General features: G+C 34.8%; 1 protein-coding gene across 1 annotated transcript; it reads left to right on the forward strand.

Annotated features, from left to right (window-relative positions):
- Positions 1–4,118: 4,118 nt before the first annotated feature.
- LOC149775601 (sulfotransferase 1A1-like) lies at positions 4,119–21,182 on the forward strand. Its single transcript, XM_089943703.1, has 5 exons — positions 4,119–4,545; positions 12,910–13,230; positions 14,364–14,461; positions 16,507–16,687; positions 18,699–21,182. Exons 1-5 carry the CDS (start codon positions 4,371–4,373, stop codon positions 18,806–18,808), a joined length of 885 nt encoding a protein of 294 aa, XP_089799829.1. The 5' UTR covers positions 4,119–4,370; the 3' UTR covers positions 18,809–21,182.
- The last annotated feature ends 316 nt before the right edge of the window (positions 21,183–21,498 follow it).

Consider the following 21,498-nt stretch of genomic DNA (forward strand, 5'->3'; position numbering starts at 1 on the left):
GTCAGTGAACTATCCAATTGTAGTTCCAAAATCTTATAGACAGGAAATGCTTAGTCTGGCTCATGAAACTCCATTGGCTGGTCATTTAGGGATCAATAAAACGTATCACAAGATCTTGACTCACTTCTATTGGCCAAAAATCGAAAGTTGCGTTAGTAAATACTGTAGATCTTGTCCTACCTGTCAAATGGTAGGAAAAACTAATCAGAAAATTCCCAAGGCTCATCTACAACCTATTCCTGCCTTTTACGAACCATTCAGTAGAATTATGGTAAATTGTGTTGGTCCGTTACCTAAGACCAAGTCAGGTAACCAATACATGTTGACTATTAGGTGTGTGTCAACAAGGTTTTCAGAGGCAATTCCTTTGAGGAATATAAAAACTCTGATAAATGATAATGTTTCTTTACTCACTTAGGCCTTCCCAAATCTATTAAATCGGGTCAAGGGTCACATTGAAGGTCTGGAACATTCCAGCCTATTATGTTTGAATTTGGCATTCAGCAATTCAGGTCAAAAGTGAAATTATGGTTTGACAGAACTTCAGTAGTGAGACGTTTTGAGTTTGGTAATAATGGGGATCTGTCTCTCTTGCTCATTCTTCCAAATTTTCTTCAGATTAGATATTAGGACCCTTATAAGGTTAAGAAGAAAATGAATGAGTTAAAGTTTAATATTAGTGCTTCTGTGATCTAAATAAATTATAGGAGTACCATTATACTGAAACAGATAGCCAGGTTAAGCTTGCAATTAATTTAGTTGTACCTGTCCAACTCAGTGAAGATTTATGTGATGAAATATCATCGGTTTCTACTGATACTGGAGTGACAAACCTTCGCAATTCAGAAATTATAAAAGCTCTGGACCAGAAATTTCACATTTGCAAGAGCAAGAAAGAAATGAACTTAAACAGTTATTATTTGAATATGAACACTTACTTCCAGATGTTCCTACAAGAACGAACAAACATTTTCATGACGTTAAAATTGTGAATTCTAAACCTGTCAAACAACACCCGTACAGGATGAACCCTGTCAAACAGGAGTACTTGAAAAAGGAAATTCAATATTTGCTGGAGAATGATTTTATAGAGTCCAGTAAAAATGACTGGAGCTGACCATGTATACTTGTTCGAAAAACATATAAAACTTTCCGTATATGTACTGATTATAGGAAGGTGAATAGTTTGACAAAAACAGACTCATTCCCATTACCAAGAATCGATGACTGTATTGATAAGATCGGGAATGCCAAGTATGTTACCAAATTTTACCTTCTGAAAGGACTTTGGCAAATTCCACTAACGGAAAGAGTAAGGGAAATTTCGGCATGGACTTTACCAATATAGAGTAACGTCGTTTGGGATGAAAGGGTCACTAAGTATATTTCAACGTCCCATGAATATGATTACCTCTAGTCTAGACAATTGTGATGCTTACATCGATGTTGTCATCATCTACAATGACACCTGGAAAGAACATTTAGCAACAATTCGGAAATTCTTTGACAGACTCACAGATGCATGTTTGACAATTAATTTATGTAAAAGTGAGTTCTGTCGTGCTAGTGTATCTTTTCTAGGACATATTGTGGGACATGGACAAGGTAAACCAATATATGCTAAGGTCAAGGCTATCTAAGATTTCTCTGTGCCTGTAAATAAAAAGCAACTGATGCGATTTTTGGGTATGACCGGATACTATCGAAAATTTTGTTCCAATTTTTCTGTAATTGCTGAACCCCTGACAAATTTACTGAGTAATAAAAGCAAGTTCCTTTGGACTAAACAATGTCTAGAGGCTTTTGACAAGTTGAAAGCCATACTTAAAAAAGCACCAGTTCTGACAGCTTCAAATTTCAGCCAGTCGTTTAAATTGTCTGTTGATGCAAGTAATTTTGGAGTTGGAGCAATTTTGATTCAAGAAGATGAAAATGGTATTGATCATCCAATGTGCTATTTGTCTAAGAAATTAAATAAGCACCAAAGAAATTATTCGACAATCGAGAAGGAATGTTTAGCTTTGATATTGGGATTACAACATTTTGACGTTTACCTTAATTCAGCTCCTTCTTCGATTATTGTGTTTAGTGACCACAACCCCCTTACGTTCATCGACAAGAAGACAAATTAAAATCAAACACTGCTAAGTTCGAGTTTGTTGTTACAGGAATATTATCTTGACATCAGGCACCTCAATGGAAAAGATAATTTAATATCAGACGCACTTTCCCGTGTATAACAGTATGTTATTTCATGCACACTGTGTATAATTCATAACAGTTCTTTTTTATGTTTCTCTTTAATCTGTGGTAAACAGAAAGCTTAATCATATAAATCTTTCGTTTTCTTTATGGGCAAAGTGTTACATAGATTTGATTTAATTTGTGTTTGATTTAATTTGATTGTTTGTGGGTTTTGGAATCTTTTATTTTCTTTACATGTCAATATACTGTAATTTTATTTACTAGGAATTTGATATTTTCCAGAAAATTCAGTTTGATCCGAGTTTTCCTTAGATACCTAATAATAGAAACACTTGTTTCTATTTTTGACATAGTTCCTGGCCTTGACTGAGGGTCAAGTAAACAACTTTTTTCTAGGTGTAAAATGATTGGTTCTTATTAAGGACATGCAGGAGCTACTTGACTTTTACATGTAAACATGATCACGTCATCCTCTATTTCGCAATATATTTCGCAATGAGGCATTTCCGAACTTGCGAAACACTTAGTATTAATAGTGATGTTTAGAGAGAGAGAGAGAGAGAGAGAGAGAGAGAGGAGAGTCCGGTCTTTTAAACACTTGATGTCAATTTGTTTTCTTCTGTCGTGACCAGCAATGAAGTTTTGAGTTTTTGAGTTATATGTTAATTATTCTTCTGTTTACTTGGATTCTAAAAGATTAATTCATTTCTCTGTAAATACTATTGGATTCATACAGAATTCTTGAACAAGGACCTTTCTTGAAAATTTTATTTGGATTTCCAAGACCGGAGGATTATTTATTATGTTTCTACAAGGAACTGTAAACGTCAACACAGTATAGGCTACAGCATACATCATCGCCTTCCATTTTTGGATTCTTCATCGGGACTCGAACTTGGAATCATTATAACATTTCAATATTAGAACTTCAAAAATTTCACTCGTGGATCATTCTTGTATTATTTTTGGATTTGATTCTGGAAACCGTAAATTCTCATATTTGTTTTTCATTTATACAGTATTTTTCCAGGGAAATAAATTATTTATTATATTTTTCAAAGCTTGTTATCTTCACTCTTTTCTGTGTTACTGTTTATTCGTGCCTAAACATGAAACAATATATATTACTTTTGTGAAAATACAGGCATAATGGTGGCAAATGAATTGTTTTTTTTATTTAACTTAGTTTCTTTCATTTCCGTGAGAAGGAACTGATGAAAAAGAATGAAGATGGCATTAATGTATATTTAATTTTAATTATGACTTTTTAAAAATGCACTGTTTTCAGGACAAAACGGACCCACTATTTAATATTTTGTTGTTTAGGGTGGCTGAGTTTTTTCAGACCAGGACATTTTTATTTTGTATTTTATCTCAAGATACGTTTTTTGCACATAATAGGATGCACATGTTAAGTACTTTCTTCCCCAATTCAGAACAAGTATATTTTTTCCAGCTATTTGGTTCCAGGGTTTTCGTTTAAACAGTAACTTTTGAAGCCATTTGTACCTCATGAAGGAACGCATCCATGATAATAAAACAGACTGTCCAGGGACATATTGGGGGTGAGGTGTGAATCCCGACCCACTGTGCTGAAAAGAAAACAACGTAAACTCACATAAGTACAGTATGACGCACACGTTGAGTAAATAGACACTTACTTTTGGTTTTGTGCTCTATCGATGAAAGTTATGGACCTTTTGAAATTGTGACCTTTTGAAATTGTGACGCTCAAACCCCACTTGACTCTCTCATAACGTACCCGTTTTTTTAATCCCAAACTCTCAGTCAATTACCGCAGACCAAGAATTTGAGCGTGACCGGTAAATCACCAGTTCAGTGGGCAGGTTACATGTACAAAGAGTAATGTCGAATAGAAGCCCTAATATGGGCGCGATCAAGTAACCTGTCAGCAAGTAGTGATAACGTTTCATTATCTGTGTAGTGCGCCACGTTGTGACAGTAATTCTTGATGACGGTTGGGATCTAGCAGATACCGAGTGGGTCTAACATTCGATTGCGCGCACTCTATATTATCAGTTTTATATAACGTATCTGGAGAACTGTGCTTGTGCTTGTATAGTCTGGCAAAGCCAGAGAAGCATGTAATGTAGGTAAACGGGTATTGTAACCGCAATTGCCTTGCAATCAAAATTACAAACGCTATGTCGGTAATTAAAATAGCAGATAATGGAGGACACACCATCAACCTGACGAGCATTGATGGATATCACATCACTTCTGTCAGACCACCCGAGATTCTATGTAAAATTTTTAACAACACTCCACGTCTGAAATGTCGATATGACGATGTGTTCATTTGTGCTCCAGTTAAATCCTGTATGCAATCTCTCTCTCTCTCTCTCTCTCCTTTCGCCATACTGTTCTTATTTTACCGCCTTAGAGTGTGTCATTCCGTCCGTCAGTTTGCGGCTTTGCAATATACCTATACAAGAGTTTCCTTGGTGGAGAATAAAATACAAAATACACACAAAATGCACAACATGAGACGGGGCTCATGAATTTCACTGTAACCCGAGTATTTGGACATTTCTGCTGCGGTGCATTGTCAGAGGCCATTGGCTATTGAAAAGTTGGTATTCGCGGACAGCATCTGTTATCGTTATAGGGTAGCCGCTTACTGGCCGGTTTAGCAAACTTGAACGACCTTGCATTGAGATAGATCTGAATGATATCGATTGGATTATGATTTATTGTCTGAGAAATTGTGAGTATAACATTCTTTGTCTTTAATGAGCTAACAGAGGAGACGAAACTACAGCGTTTATGAAATTTGACCTGGAACTCGTCATTTACATTCCAAGTCGCATGGCTACACAAAATCTCGCAACCTACATTTCAGTGGCATCAAAATTCAAATAGTCACGTCATATCAATAATAAACATTTCCAATGTTGCTGTAGGATAAACAAATCGAACAAATAAATGAAAGTCACGTAATCTCTATAGAAAAACCAAACAAAACAAAAAAACAAAAAAAAAAACAAACACACAAAAACAAAAAAACAAACAACATAAACTTCTCAAAATATTTAATCTGTAAACAACGATTAGAAATCTTTATATGTTGTAAGAACGTAAAGAAAACCAGATTCACCAAGCAGAAAGGACACGTCAATGCCGTAGACCAACAAGTAATTCTCTGCTTTATTCTAACGTTACTGGTAGAAGAGACCAACAATGTCGGGCCGTATTTCATACTGAAGTTTCACCCTCCGATCATTTCTGAACATCGGACGCTAGCGAGTAATTAATACATTTATTTCAACAGTCCTTCGTATGCGGATGGTCTGCAAAATCCCTCCTTTTGTGACCCATGGCATTAAATGTATCAGAACACTCACTTTTTTAAGTATGAATCCCTGTCAGAACAGGGTCCTATCTATACATCTATTAATGAACTTTTTAAATAACTGACACATGCACGGAAAGCAGCATCACCCAAAAGCAAGAACAACGACTGGAAACCTTCTTGTTGAGGACTATATCATAAAAAATACTGACTAATACTCAGAATGGGGCTGAAATTAGGTCTGGCCGTCATGGCAGAATGTTGAGAGACAGACAGAGATAAATGCATGCGTCATGTAAGAAATTCGAGATAGAGAAAATGATAAATGTATTTTAAGAAAATCGGAACTGTAATGAGCTAGCAAGATAATAATAATGGATAATGATAATAATAAATGATAATAATACTAATATAGTATTGTTTAAATATCCGTATTTTCAGAAATATTTAATCATATACGCAGTTGTATTTTTGAATAGCTGACATACACGCATATGTACATACATGCATAATTAAAATATACATGGTAGTACTTGCCACAATTTGCAATGATCATATTTAGTCTCAACATTATCAAACATTGTATACAATAATATGCATCAATACAAGAGAATACATACATACATACACCTCTTAGTACATCACATCATAAATTGACATATGAAGTTGCTATATTTTTCTTCCTTTCGTGCAATTTTTTCCATATTTTTTATGTGGGATATGTAAATGTATGTGTTCCTTATGATAGCTTCTGCTCTGAACTTCTGAAAAAACCATATGGTATGTCCCTGTGATTTCTCTTAACAGCCCATCGTCCTTCATCAATCTGAAAAATGTTTCAATATTTCTTTTCTTTAAAAAAAGTTTAATTTTTCTGCCTGTAACATTTCGAAATCAGTCTTATTATTATTAATATATATATATATATATATATATATATATATATATATATATATATATATATATATATATATATATATATATATGTGTGTGTGTGTGTGTGTGTGTGTGTGTGTGTGTGATCTCGTTACGTTCTATCAATGTTGCTCAAACATTACAAATGAACGTAATTTTAATTGTCCTCTGGTTTCAAAACTATAACAAATTACAAATGGCAGGTATGTGTATTTATCATAACATCATGTAGAACAACTACTATCATTTTTACAAAGATAATATGTAACATTTCTACAGCATTGTGCCGATGTTGTGTTTAACTTTACACTATCAGGAGGAAAAATCGCATTTTCGTATTTTTTATTTTTATTTGATAAAGAAAAAACTTACCGAAGGTGACAATTTTTGTGGGAAAATTGTTTATTCATTTGCTTTTACGATGACAGATATAACATGCGGTCACTAACTTTTCAATTTTTTATGGATATACGAATTAAAGTTTGTTGCTCTTCTGTTCACGCAGAATAACATTTGTGACTAAGAAGATGAATTACACTGGTCAACAGTGAAATCATTACTGACTTGAAAAGGCCCTAATCTGTAGTATTTTGGTGTGCCGAACACGAATATAACCGTGAAAAATTTGTATTGGCTCTCGTTTTGAAGATATTCATATACCTCATTTTCTATGTTTCACTGTGTAAATTTCTCCAGTAGGACTGCAGCAACATCCGGAATAATGATGTAACATTGCATAATACCATCATGCTCACATCATCCACAGTTGATTGCATCATTTTCTGATGCAATGCAATACTAATGCCATGCGGCTGCTGAAGTAAGTTGACGTCAGCAGTGTACTATACATGTGTAGGCCTATTATACTAATGCCAGGCGGCTGCTGAAGCTGACGTAAGCAGTGTACTATATAAAGCCCAATCAGATAGGTTCAGCATTTAAAATATTTTAGACGTTGCGCGAGACAGTTCAAGCTACTGTTACATAAAACTTATTATTTTATCCATTTACGTACAATAAAGAACAGTAATGCCTCGAAAGTGTGTTAATACCGCGGACAATTTTTGCTATATTTGTGGGGAAGTGACATTTGCCAACCAGAAGAAAAGTATCAATTCTCAAGTGAAGAAGGCATATCATCTTTACTTCGGATGCAAGGTTGGTGACCAAGACAAGCCTTGGGCTCCGCATATATGCTGTGCTACATGTACAACACAGCTTTCACAGTGGTTGAATTGCAAAAGGTCATCAATGCCGTTTGCAGTCCCAATGGTGTGGAGAGAGCCAAGCAACCACCTAAATGACTGTTACTTCTGCTTGGTTCCTCCTCTTTCCGGCGGAATAACGAAGCGAAAGAAGTCGAGAATAGTCTACCCAAACATTCCGTCTGCATTGAGACCAGTTCCACATGGTGAGGGACTTCCTATTCCAGAACCTCCAGCAGAATATTCTCTTGATTCATCTGACGAAGACAAAGGTGAGTCGACCTGTTCTTCTCCTGGTCCATCAGCATGCAGTGATCCAGATTTTCACTGTGGTGCATCATCAACCCCACACAGAATAACACAGGAAGAACTAAATGACCTGATTCGTGATTTGGACTTATCAAAGAACAAGGCAGAATTGCTAGGATCAAGACTCCAACAATGGAATCTTCTAGAAGAAGATGTCACAATTACTGCATATCGAAAGCGCCACCAGCAATTGGAGCCTTTCTTCAGAAAGGAAAGTAATCTGATATTCTGTTCCGATATTGAGGGCCTCATGAATGCTTTAAAAATCACTCATGACCCACAAGAATGGAGACTATTTGTGGACTCTTCGAAACTGAGTCTCAAGGCTGTGCTTTTGCACAATGGAAACATTCTTCCATCTATTCCAGTAGCGTATGCTGTCCACATGAAAGAGACATACGATAACTTAAGGCAGCTACTGAATTCCATTGAGTATAACAAGTACAGCTGGCACCTCTGTGGTGATTTGAAGGTAGTTGCCCTTTTAATGGGACTGCAGCAAGGATATACAAAATACATGTGTTTCTTATGCGAGTGGGATAGCCGAGCAAGGGAAATGCACTACATGAGGAAGGAATGGACTCACAGGCAGAATGTAGCCGTTGGAGAGAAGAATATCCAACACCCAGCTCTGGTTGAGGCTCAGAAAATCTTGCTACCACCCCTTCACATCAAACTAGGTTTGATGAAGAACTTCGTGAAAGCCATTGACCGGACTTTGCCAGCATTCCGATACCTGCATGAAAAATTCCCTCGACTCAGCGAAGCAAAGATTAAAGAGGGAGTTTTTGTGGGTCCTCAGATTCGAGAGCTTTTCAAATATGACCGGTTCAACAACTTGCTGGAAGGTGACGCGAAACAAGCATGGAATGCTTTTCGCCTAGTTTCTACAAACTTCCTCGGAAATGTTAGGGCAGAAAACTATAAGGAACTAGTAGAAGACATGTTGATGAAGTATAAGAAACTTGGCTGCAATATGTCTCTAAAGATTCACTTCCTTCATTCCCATTTGGATTTCTTTCCTAGCAACTGTGGTATTGTTAGTGATGAACACGGCGAACGTTTTCATCAAGATATCGCAACAATGGAACAAAGATACCAGGGAAAATGGTCCACTACAATGCTGGCTGACTACTGCTGGACACTCCTCAGAGATGCTCCCGAACAGCTGTACAAGAGACAGGCGAAGAAATCTAAGATGTAGTCAATGACTTGATTTTTTATAGGTAGGCTATTACAGTTGACCTTTTACTATTGGAATGCATTTCGCTATGTAAACATTAATTTCTTGCAGATTACAAAAAAAACTAGAGCCAATTTTGCAATTTGACTGTCATATTCGTGTTCAGCACATAAAAATTGATAAGAATTGACTAATTTTATTTCAGTAACATGACTTTTGTAAAAATTTGTTGTCCAGTGTTATCTGCTAATTTCAACCACCCAGGTATGTACATTAATTGATTAGTTTGTAATTCTCATATTTAGCTGCAGAAAGTAACTTTGCTATCGTGGTACAGAGATTCTTTGTTGGCTGCTTGTTTCGTCATATATTTTCACGCATGTATGCACATGTTAGCACTAGGCCACGTGGCGGTGCCATTTCCAAAGGAAAACAAAGTGGTCCATCGGCCCAAATATTCAATACATACATACGTTTTGGCGTATTTATGTGACCTTTATCAGACTCGTATGAAATACGTTATGTTGATAGACTGGTGGGCGGGGGACTGACGGGGTTGTCAAGAAACATAATGAGGACGGGGATGAGTTTACATAAAAAATGCTTCGAGTTAAGGGTAATCAATTGCGCATGCGCTAAGCTCAAGATTTATCGTTATTGTCAAACTATATTTAAAAAATCAAGTATAATAAAATTAAATAAACTATAACCGAAATTTAAAGAAATTTATGTTTACACAGGTCTACACATGCTGATATGCATAGATGTAAAATAGGAAATGCACATTAAATGTAATTAAAATTTGATAAGTACAGACGTGAATGGCCATATAATTTTGATATTATTTCTTTATATTATTGCTGTAATGATGCTGTAATTTAATACTGTCATTGCTTACGTAATAATTATGTACATGAGGTTTTGTAAGTAATAAACACACGATGCATGAATAACATCTGTTATCAACCTGCACAGTCTATTTGCTAAGGATTAGCATTGGTAATCTAGGCCGGGCAGAATTTGTGGCTGGGGTTGGGGTTGGGCGAGGGTCATAACGTGTGACTGGGGGACGCGCAAAATTCTATAAAAGTTCGTGGAATATTCAACCAAATGTGAAAAAATTTGTGCGTTATTTGTGTATAACCCATCTTTATTTCTTTGTGAAATTTCTTTTATATTCTTAATTGATTATCGTTTGCATGGTCTTCTTAGTGAGGAAAAAAAAGAGTTAAAGCCTCAGAATGAAGATAATGAAGAGTAATTGGTTTAAAGTAACGGTATATTTTTTTGATGACTTAAAATGAACCTCTTTCCAAAATTACTTTTCTTTTTACAATAATCTAAAAGTTATAAGGGAAGCCACTATAGAAAAATACAAGAACTACACATGGGAATTTTCAGTTTGACCATGGCAGTTATTTGATGCGTTACATAACTATAAATTAACAATTTTACAAGTACTGTTACTTGATTTACACATTCAGATTTTCAGGAAAGATGCTTTTATTTCATAAATATTGGATTCGATCTGGGCTGTTGTATTTGCAAAGTGGATGCATTTCTAAATCGCAAGTAGAACTTAGGCTTATCCCTGTGCCAGGGTCTACCAAAATATTAGTACAGACAACTACAATTTGCATACATCTTCTTTTGCTTCTACTTGAAATTTTGTGGAAGTGAATTATCTGAACAAATAAAATCTACCTTTGTGCAAATTTATTTCACCATCCTCTTGATTGAATTGACACGTATGTTCAAAAATTAACATTTAACCCTGATTAATAGTATTAGGAAAAACGTTAAGTACAGCGAAGAAAGTTTCATTACATTTGTTAACTTGACTTCTATATATGTAAGTAATGTTGAGATGACATGACTTTGTTCAAGCATTATTGTTTTTCATTTTGCAGGAACCTAAGCAGAACTAGGCACAGGCCGACTTTGCTGCGGCGGATGCCGATTCTGATTTTTACTCTTAACAAAATTCCGAAAGTGAACGTAAAAATAAAGTGATAGTAAAATATGTGTAGAACTGTTTACTTTTTTTCATACCCACGTGTCACTTCTTAATTATATATTCTTACTGTTTAATCGTTTCAAAAAGTATGTACAGTGTAAGAGTGCGTTTGTACATGTCCCATTTTGAACTAATTTGCAGGAGTTATTACGCATCGCTGCCTTTCAAGCGCGCAATTTTGTAATGTCTGCGCGATTCGTGCGATTACGTGCTTTATCTTCGTACATCTTCTATTACGGTCAAATGACTGGTGATGCTTAGTTATTCCCAGATGAAAATGGTGAAGACCTGACGTCAAATATGGTGACATTGGTTCATTAAAGTCTCGCTATCTCTGCTCCTTCTAACTGGATGATAATGTTGACATTTTTGTAATGGTTAATTGAATTTTTGGACCTTTTTTATAGCAGTAGGTCACGCGGGTTTCACACACACAAGCAGCTTTCATTCTTAACTTTTCAATATAGGTTTTGAATTTTGTCATAGTGTTGTAGGAATGTTATTTTGTGACGTTAAGCAACAACTTTGTAGTAACATTCATTCAAGTGCAACAAATCACATTGTCACAACGTTATATGACAACGTTGCCACAACTTTAGTGCAACGTTATTGCAACGTTGAATTGTTAGCTGGGTTCTTGCTATATGGAATCAAACTTTTCGTCTTAAAATTGTGAACGGTTTGTTCTTGAGTGAAAGCGGTAGACAATACTGTATGGGTATCACATAATATCGAATAGCAGCCTGTCAGGTAAGTTCAGTCACTGACATTTGGTATCATTCACGCAGAAACAAAATAATTATAAAAACTTTACACTTGAAGCCTACGTTTTGTTCATTAGACTTCAATTTTAGGCATTCTTGAGGGTACTGCTCAATGATAACAAAAGTGTATACTAAAGGGTCAAAACTCCAACACATTTTAAGATCTATTTAAATTGATGGAGAGAATGAAGAAGAAGAAGAATAACTAAATAGGCCCAAATATGGAAATACAGGTCTAAACATCATATATAATGGCAGATACACTGTCTAAATGGAATTATAGTAGTTCTTAAATTGATACCGCTATAATAAAAGGGGTATCGCCAATGTGGCGGTGTCATTTTTCTAAATATACTTCAATATATCAGTATAAAATGTACGATATAACCTAGTATCTCGTAACTACAACTAGCTATTTCATTACTTCAACGTTGCATTTCTTCAAAATTCTCATGTATTTATTTTACTAGAAAATAATTATTTCATCCTCAATATAGTATCATTTATACTTTTCCCAATTTTAATCTGCATGAAAGTGGCATTTCATAAAAAAGCTAATGATTAACACTCACATGCAGAATAATCCTTTTGCGGGAGTAAAACGGCATGATGTATCGTCTCTCTTAAGAAGTCTGCTAAATCATTCATATATATATATATATATATATATATATATATATATATATATATATATATATATATATATATATATATATATATCGTTATTTTGTTTGTAACAGACTAAAGTATAGATTTCAGTGTGGGTCGAATATTTTGAAGCTGTGCGGTAATTAAACTCGTTATTTGCTTATGCATAGTGTGCGTTTTACCTCCCTGTATTACAGCTTTAATTGTATGGTTTAATAAGAGACAGATTTAACCATTACGAGAGACTCAGAATATTCAGATAAAAACTCACCCCTCGTCCTACGAAACATATTTGGACAGAACAAACTATATGATCCTCACGTTTCAGTGCTATGCTTCTTCATAACCAGGTACACACTGGACATGGGAAATAGTGTCCATGCTGTTAAATGGCAAAGCAGAAATCATTCCAAAATCAAAGGAGTCACAGATGCTGGAGTTTATGCCCTCTGAAATTATAGATGACGTTCCTTCACCACGTGTCCTCAACAGCCATCTCCATCTGTGCCGGTTACCCAAGGAGGCTCTAGAAAAGAAGTGCAAATTTGTCTTCATTTTGCGTGATCCGAGAGATGTTGCTGTCTCGTTTTATCACCATTACAAAGGAATCTCTATGTATGAGTATGACGGAATGTTTGAAAACTTTCTGCCCTTGTTCCTGGAAGGAAAGTGTAAGCTAATGTTTTGTCTGCATTAACGTTGATGGTATAGTTTGAAAATAAATAGTTCATGAAATTGCAACGCCGCTCTCCCTTCAAAATGGAGTTATAGGATGTAAGACCTTGCGTAACTGACAGTGTACTATACAGGTCATAAGGCATGTTTATGGCTACATTCTGCATTTCAAAATTTTGATAAATATATTTTATTTCGTCCCTTTTCTTCTAACTGGTGGACTCAATAGTTTATAGAAGATCTTGTGTAGTTAATGCTTGAGATTAGTAAATGAAACGTACAAACCAACCCGTCGTTTATGGAATGCCAATATCGTGAACTTGTTAAAATTTCAAAGTTTAAATGGGTTTCTGAAATATAATATTTGGGTGTAAGAGGAATGTCCAGAGACATAGACGAAGTTATATAATATAGGCAACACGATTCTTTCTATGGGAAATAGCATTTAAAGCCGACTAGTCAAATTAATTGAGTAAGCACTTGAATTTAGTCAAAAAGGTTTAAACTTAACACTGCCTCGGGAAAAGTTAATCTTTTATGTTAGTTTATCTGCTTCTAATGCGCTGACTTTCTGCACCGTAATTTGAGAAGATTCAATCAATGACTATTTAAGATTAATGTATTAAATCTTTTGTGTATTCGGATACACCATGGGATGGGAAGTGCTTCTTATTTGATTGGTTTCTAACACTGCAGGCAGTTAAATAAGTGGAAACATTTGTTTCGGCGTGCCTCGTTATATAAATGTTTTTATGGGGAAACATTTGTTTCGGCGTGTCTTGTTATATAAATGTTTTCATTTGACATATTGAGATTAATAATTAAATTTATGAGTTCTGTGCAGCCCAAAAGATGCAAATTTCGTGTTTAAGCATTTCTTGACGTTAGTGGTGGTTGCGTCGCAATGTCCGTTTTATGGACTCCGCTGACACGTCTCACTTTGCTATAATAAAATAACTATTAACATTGAAAAGTCATTCTAATATAAAAGTGTTTCCCTTATTTACCTGAGCTTGTCATGTGTAGATGTGTATACGAAGGTATATGATGAAGCGAGCTGTAATTTATACTAGTCAAGAAAGCAGCTGTTTATTCTGTAAAATATAAATCTTTCTGGTCTTCATTTCAGTGGAGTACAATAATTATCTCGATTACGTTGTTGAATGGGAGAAAGCAATGGAGGAGCGACCAGAAATCCATTTGATATACTACGAAGACCTAAAAACGGTATTCTCTCACACACGTTTTTTCTTTCCCTCCTCGCTTTTTAAATTTATTTTTGTTCTTCTTTTTTTAACACTTAAAGTACATTTCTCTTCTTGCAAAAATAAAATGCACCTTTAGCTTCACGAGAACTATTTGCATTTAATACGAGACTTCCGGTGATTTCTTTTTATTGTTATGACCAGTCATGTGCTTTGTTATTGCTATAAGGTTTCTCCCGTCATATACTCATAACAATAGAATATTGTATATGTCTGAAGTTTTAAATTATATAATATATACACTTAGGCTTTGTAAACAGTTAACTGTTTAATATTACAGTTATTCAAGCAAAAGATGATAATTGTCTTTGTTGGAGAAAAAAGTGTACAATGAACTGCAATTGAGGATCAGAGTAACAAAAGGTATTACTGGGAGTAAATTTGTTGCAATAACACCAGTCAATAGGAAACTAGTATTATGCAATATACTTTTAATTTTTATCCACATTTATATTTTTTGAAACCAAGTGGTTTTGTATTAAAGAAATCTGGTTACAACTATTAATGTGTAGATGTTGTGAGTTTAATTAGGTGCTAAACACAATGGTTTTGTGCACTTTTTCTTGGCGACATATTCTGTCTCACGAGGAAAAAACCACGTAAGTGAATCGTACCACACTCTTATATTTATACTGGAATTTGTGTCCTCTGATTTTCAGTACGTCGTATCAACAATATTAAGGGTAGCATTCGACGATGAGGTTTTCAACAGACCAACTAGTGACAGTTCTTGTTTGTATAGATCTAGTAAACATTGTAACACCACTGTTGAGTCTTGTTATTTTGCCTGTGGCCACTTGTTTTAGCTGCAGCAGCAGTTGCTGAAGAAGAAGACGTCGTCACTGCTGCTGGAGACGGAGATCCTAATTTAGAAATGGTTCTCCATTTTTGTCATAATATTGTGAAAAATATGTGTTGAATTATGTATGGCAGGCACTGTAGTGAACGGCAAAAAAATATAGGCATTATCACAGAACGGCGTCGGTTTCTGGAGTACCTTCGCTTCCTAGCAGTACTACTTCTCTTTCTGGGAGAAGACTTTTTTCTTGGGACATTTTTAGTTTTCTTGGGGGAACTTTAGGCACCACACTCTCTCTTGTTTTCAGTCAGCTGCTGTATTTGGAGTGATTTGACTCTAATTTATCTGTCATTAGAATTACATTTTAAAAGCGGAAATATAACGGACCATCCTAAGAGCCACTTCCACCAGGTCTCAAAATGATTTTACTTCTTTGTTTGAGTATCGATTCCTGGATCGGCCAGTTGGATATGTGAATAATCCGTTAAACTAATTTACATGTCGAAGTAATAAATGTATGTTTGGTATTAAAGGAAAATAGTGCCAGCTTGACATACACTGTATTTGACTTGAAATCTTTTATATCAGTCACATTGAGTGGCTCTTGAAAATAATGTTGAATTTAGCTATTTACTGTAAAGTATTGCTGATTTATTTTGACCTTTTACTTTCTAGTCCACATGATGGAACAAACACAAAAACAAAACAACAAACGAATATTTTTCTTCATGTTTTTATGTTTTCTCACCGAAGTTGTTTCATTACATTTTATCAGAAAATTTCTTAATTTAGTAAAAGAATATAGAAGTGTACATTGAGAAATCTTACAAATGTTAATTTGTTATGAAATTTATCAACAGAGATGAATAATTATATGCAACAAGATTGCTTTCAGTGAGTGGCGATATATTATTGTATTCTTCAAAAACTGTGTTTGTGTGCTCTTCTGAAGGATTTTCTTACAATTCTGCAGACGAGTTAAAAATAATGTGTATGACATAACGTCAAGAACGTTGCAACACAAATTAAATGTGGCGTTTTGCTAAGTGTTACGCTAGAAAGTGTCAAACGATTTTTATGACATGACGTCAGGATCTGAACACAAATAAAGCTGAGCTTTTTGTGAATAGCGTGTAAGTTAATACGGAATACTTTCTGATTTCATCTGTAGTGATCCTTCTCTTAATAATGCAAACCTTCTTCCACAGAACTGCATTGATGAAGTCCGAAAGCTTGCCTTGTTCCTTGGAGTGACTTGTACCGATGACCTAATAAGAGATATATCAGACAAGTGTAACTTCGAGCAGATGAAGGCTAATAAAGACAAGTACCTTCCGGAGGAAGTGAGAAAGACTGCATTCAGAAATAACTTTTCAATGTTTAGGAAAGGTAAGACGTTGTTTTGCAAGAGATTGTCATGTAATTATGTATGCTGCAGTGCATTAGAGCTAGATAATCGGAGCCATTACTCGCAATGCAATTCTGAAATCCGCTTGTTACACGTTATATCTCTCTTACTTGTTTGATTATATTGATACCATTATGCGTACATTTCTTTCTTATAATCATGAATCCAAACATGTAATCTTGGATTCAAGGCTTAGCGTTTTCCTCTGTCAATTTGAATTCTACCTTCGCCTCGCCACATGCCATCTCTCATTTAATTTTGAAAAAGTAATTGTGTTGTTTGGTAACTTTGTATATAGTTAACATGAGGATGCTTAATTTGTTACATCGAACAGTATTGGTTGTGATGTTCCTAATTTGTGTATCATAGATTAACGTTCAGCATGTGCAGTAGTATATTTTTATAAACAATAACTTGTCATACGGTCAGTCTAGCATATCCCTTTTAAGACAGCGGTTCTATGCAAGACATTCTTTGTCTCGCCTCATCATATCTACAGCTTTTTTATATAATGATTTTAATGTGTAGCATCTTATTATAGTACAGGAACTATAATATACAGTCTGCATTTGTAAGATCTCAGTTTATTGTATATAGCTTGCTTTTCATTTACGTTATTTGGAAAGCAATATATATATATATATATATATATATATATATATATATATATATATATATATATATATATATATATATATAATTAACAGTCACAGTTATGGCTTAAATGCAGAACGATATGATGTTATGTCAGTTTTATTCTTTAGGCATCCATGCTTTGACAGCCCAATCTATCTGTTATCCGCCTATATCTTAGTAAGGTCTACATTTTATCTTCTTTGGCGTTATGTCACAAGTTGTTGTCTGGCTTGCCTCAGTGCTGTCTGTCGACTGGCTATATTGTGTCTGCGCATTTCTCCATCAACTGGCGAACTGATACCATCATTTGGTTTTTTACTGCTGTTTCTCGACATGCTTTTTTGTTTTTGTTTGTTATTGCTGCACAACTTCATATAAAGTTGCTGTTACTGGCAGCATGGATTCGACTCCTGCTTTAAACTAATTGCAACTCTATCCTTTAGTATCATACAGGTTAGATAATTGTAGTTCATACTCTACGGAGATTCGAACCTAGGTCAGCGGGCAAAGGGCACCCATCAACCTGCCTGCACGCACCAGCCCATGTACCTACTCAGTCGGTGTAATATACACTTGTGCGTAGCAAACACTCGCATTACGACCTAGTACTTAATTCTCATCTACAGTCATTGCGAATTCCTATGAAACATCGTGTATAGGATGAATTATGGATACTTACAAATGTACAGCAAACAGAACCGAAAGTGCACCTTCCGTTATGTATGGTGTATATTTGTAATTATCTCTCTCTCTCTCTCCTTTCAAGTGCACTGTATCTAGCAAGGGATCACGTTTGTCAGCGATTGATTAAGATACATATAAGATAAATAACTGACTTCGAACAGTGCAGAACTAGTATCTAGCTAGCCTAAGCTCTTTCGACTCTTAATGAGTCCTTTTCAAAGGCAAATACAAAACATAGACAAGACAAACAAATAAAACAGACAAACGGTTATCTTTGTAAAACTTTACATGACTATGACTTGTTGCGGATGCTGAAAGATATTTTATATTCACCTAGAAATGGATGAGCCATAGCGTCATCTGTTATTTTATGTAAATTTATGTACGTGCAAATTATATCCAGGATATTTCATTGTTATAGTTGTATTTCTAGGTTATTGGGTGACTAATATGCAAATTTAGAGACTTATTGAAAAAAGAACAGAAAATAAAAGACTCGTTAAGAATCGAAAGCGCTCAGGCTAGCTAGATACTAGTTTTGTACTGTTCGTAGTCAGTATATTACATACATACATACATACATACATACATACATATTTAAAAGATTCCTATATATCAATGGCTTTTCCTGCAGGATTTGTTCTATCAGGACGATGAAATTATACATTTCAGGCGTGACTGGGGACTGGAAGAATACGTTTACATTGGCCCAAAAGGAATATTTTGAATCCATGTTTTTGGAGAAGATGAAGAATTCCAAGTTACTGCGCAGATACACATAGATCGTTGCTATTAGTCGTCAATTCAAACAAGGTTGCAAAAATATATTCACTGATGTAACAGCTGTTCCAGGGTATACAATACAATTGCATCTAGAGTTAGAATCCATATCATGGACAGTTTACGATTGAATGAAGGACATACTGTTAATTAAACTGTATGATGCACGTACAGATTTAATGAAGTTTTCGATACAACTTGGATATAAGAATTAGCGCCAGGTAATTGGTATTGGTATAGACTGTACATATAGAATAATCTGCAAGAAGTATAATAAAATAAAACAAAGGAACATTTACGGACGTTTTATGCACTAATTGATTTTGTTCAGGGGAACATCTCTCAACACTGCATTTGTATGCATTAACTGACTTAGAAAAAGGTACGGTTTTTAATTCAAATAACGGAGGAAAATACAAGTAAAGATTCAATTTAAATCGTATATTGTTACAAGTATTTACAAATATGTTCATTATTATTAGCTGTTTGAATAGATATATACCTGGGGATTCGAAAATAAAGGCTTGATAGAGAAGTCCATTCATTTCGCATGTTTAGTCATTGCCTGCCTATGTTGTTGTTGTTGTTGTTGTGGGGTTTAACGCCATTTTTCAGCACACGATAGACTATACATGGCGGCCAGTATTAATGGTGGAGGAAGAACCCGAGAAAACCCCGGAAAGAACCACCGACCCACGAGAAGCTACTGGCAAGCTTTCTCACATACCCACATTGGCTGAATCCTAGACTCGAACCGCCGCAGACAGAGGTGAGATGGCAGTGATCCGTAACGAAGAGCGCTTTAGACCACTCGGCCACTCGGGGCCCCCTGCCTGCCTTTAGAAGCAGATAGAGAGTAGCAGGAGACGAGTTCTATTATCCTTTTGGGTGTAATTATTATGGCACACAGATAAATACATATGTCATGCCATATGATTGCAACTGTTCTGATATAAATTTGATTTGTTAAATCGACAAATATAAAGAATTTAAGTAATGTTTGTAATGTATCATGTTTGTCTCAAAATCTTTTCAAAGTATGTGTTATGTATATCTATATTTTCTTTAAAACTCCTAGTACATGATTTTATTTAATTTTCGTAATTTTTATTCATGGTTGTAAACTTTATAGAATATATTTTGTTATATATTATGTACATAACCTGGCTCTGTTAAGAACGCAATTACATAGGATCTAAAAATAGATGTTTACGGTTCTTTTGACAACTATTAATACTAATCATAATAATAAGTCTTAAAATGGCGCCTATGGCTGCAATTGATTGCGTTAGGTCACGTGAACATTCTTAAATTACGTAAAATCAATAGTGTGTGTTGTCACATGGGATATATTGCCAAGTTTAGTCGCAATATACAGTGCATATGAGGAGGAAATTAAGCAATTCATTCCGAATTTTTGAGTCATTTAGACTTATTTTGTTCCTGTTGTAAGTCTGCAGACGTGTTTTATGCTGTAGTTGGATATTTTAAGAGGGAAAACATCTGGTTGGTCTCTTCAGTGTAAATAGATGTGCTCATTGTTTGGAACATAAGTCTGGAACTGTTAGAAATTATTCGAAGGAATTCTGGACAACGCCATCTTGACAAGTTCACGGTTATTAAATGTATTTAAATTTAATAGGAACTTTTCATTCATTTAGGACTTTCATAGATCTTTTTATGAACTACTTTGGATTTATTTTTCTTAATACTGGAAGTTTCTCTCACTTTTTTTCACTTATAACTTCGACAATTAAATTGTTTTTTTTTAAAGTTTTATAAAACTTGAATTTGCTTCTCTCGTGTCACTTAAGTTTGTGATCACAGAATATTAACACCTGATGTAAAGAATTTTGTGTCTCTTATGTCAGATTTGGCCTAGTACTTTATGCTGAGGGATCACAGTGTGATCCGAGTGAAATAGTTTTTTTTTTATGTTCTGCTGAACGTTTGCAGCATTAACATAGTTTTTTTCTTCTATTTATTAGATACACCAGTGTCAGAGCTGATTGTAATCATCAATTACATAGCTCACCTGTTCGAAGCTTTTAGTAGTATCTATTAGCAATGTACACTTCAGTTATTATATAGACAAATCTATTAGTTATGTGAACATTACTATCATGTACAAAATAAATTCCTGACTAATGCCATCTTGGCCCATTTTCTAAATTGGGTTTCTACTTGCATTTGTTTCCTTTTACATTTTAATTTATAAAATTACTAAGATATGAAATTTGAACATTTAATTGGCACAATAAAGAAATACTGTAAAAGTTGCATACTTTCTTTTACATAAATAAGAAACTTTATTTTGAGATGACATGAAATTGGAGCTCATCATAAACTTATTAAAAATAAAAGATTAATATTTTTTTTCTTTCTTCTATTTTTGTTAATCATGGTTCTGAACCTCTTCCTACAAAGCTATTATTAATGTCAGCTTAGAAACCATTTTACTGGGTGCATCAATAATTATTTTGACTTGCCCCTTATAGGTGGAGCCTCTCGTAAAATGCTTACAGTGTGCAATCCATCTAATTCTCATTCACATATACAATACATGAGTGTAACCTATCACAATGTAAAATGTATAGTCATTAACATGAACTACATTTACCATCGAATGGGCATCTTTATTTGTACTTCTAGGTAAAAGAGGATGAAACGGCCAGGATATGATTTTATGGCG

This window comes from Sinohyriopsis cumingii, chromosome 19, assembly GCF_028554795.1.
Source record: "Sinohyriopsis cumingii isolate HCF-2022 chromosome 19, ASM2855479v2, whole genome shotgun sequence".
Classification (NCBI taxonomy): domain Eukaryota; kingdom Metazoa; phylum Mollusca; class Bivalvia; order Unionida; family Unionidae; genus Sinohyriopsis; species Sinohyriopsis cumingii.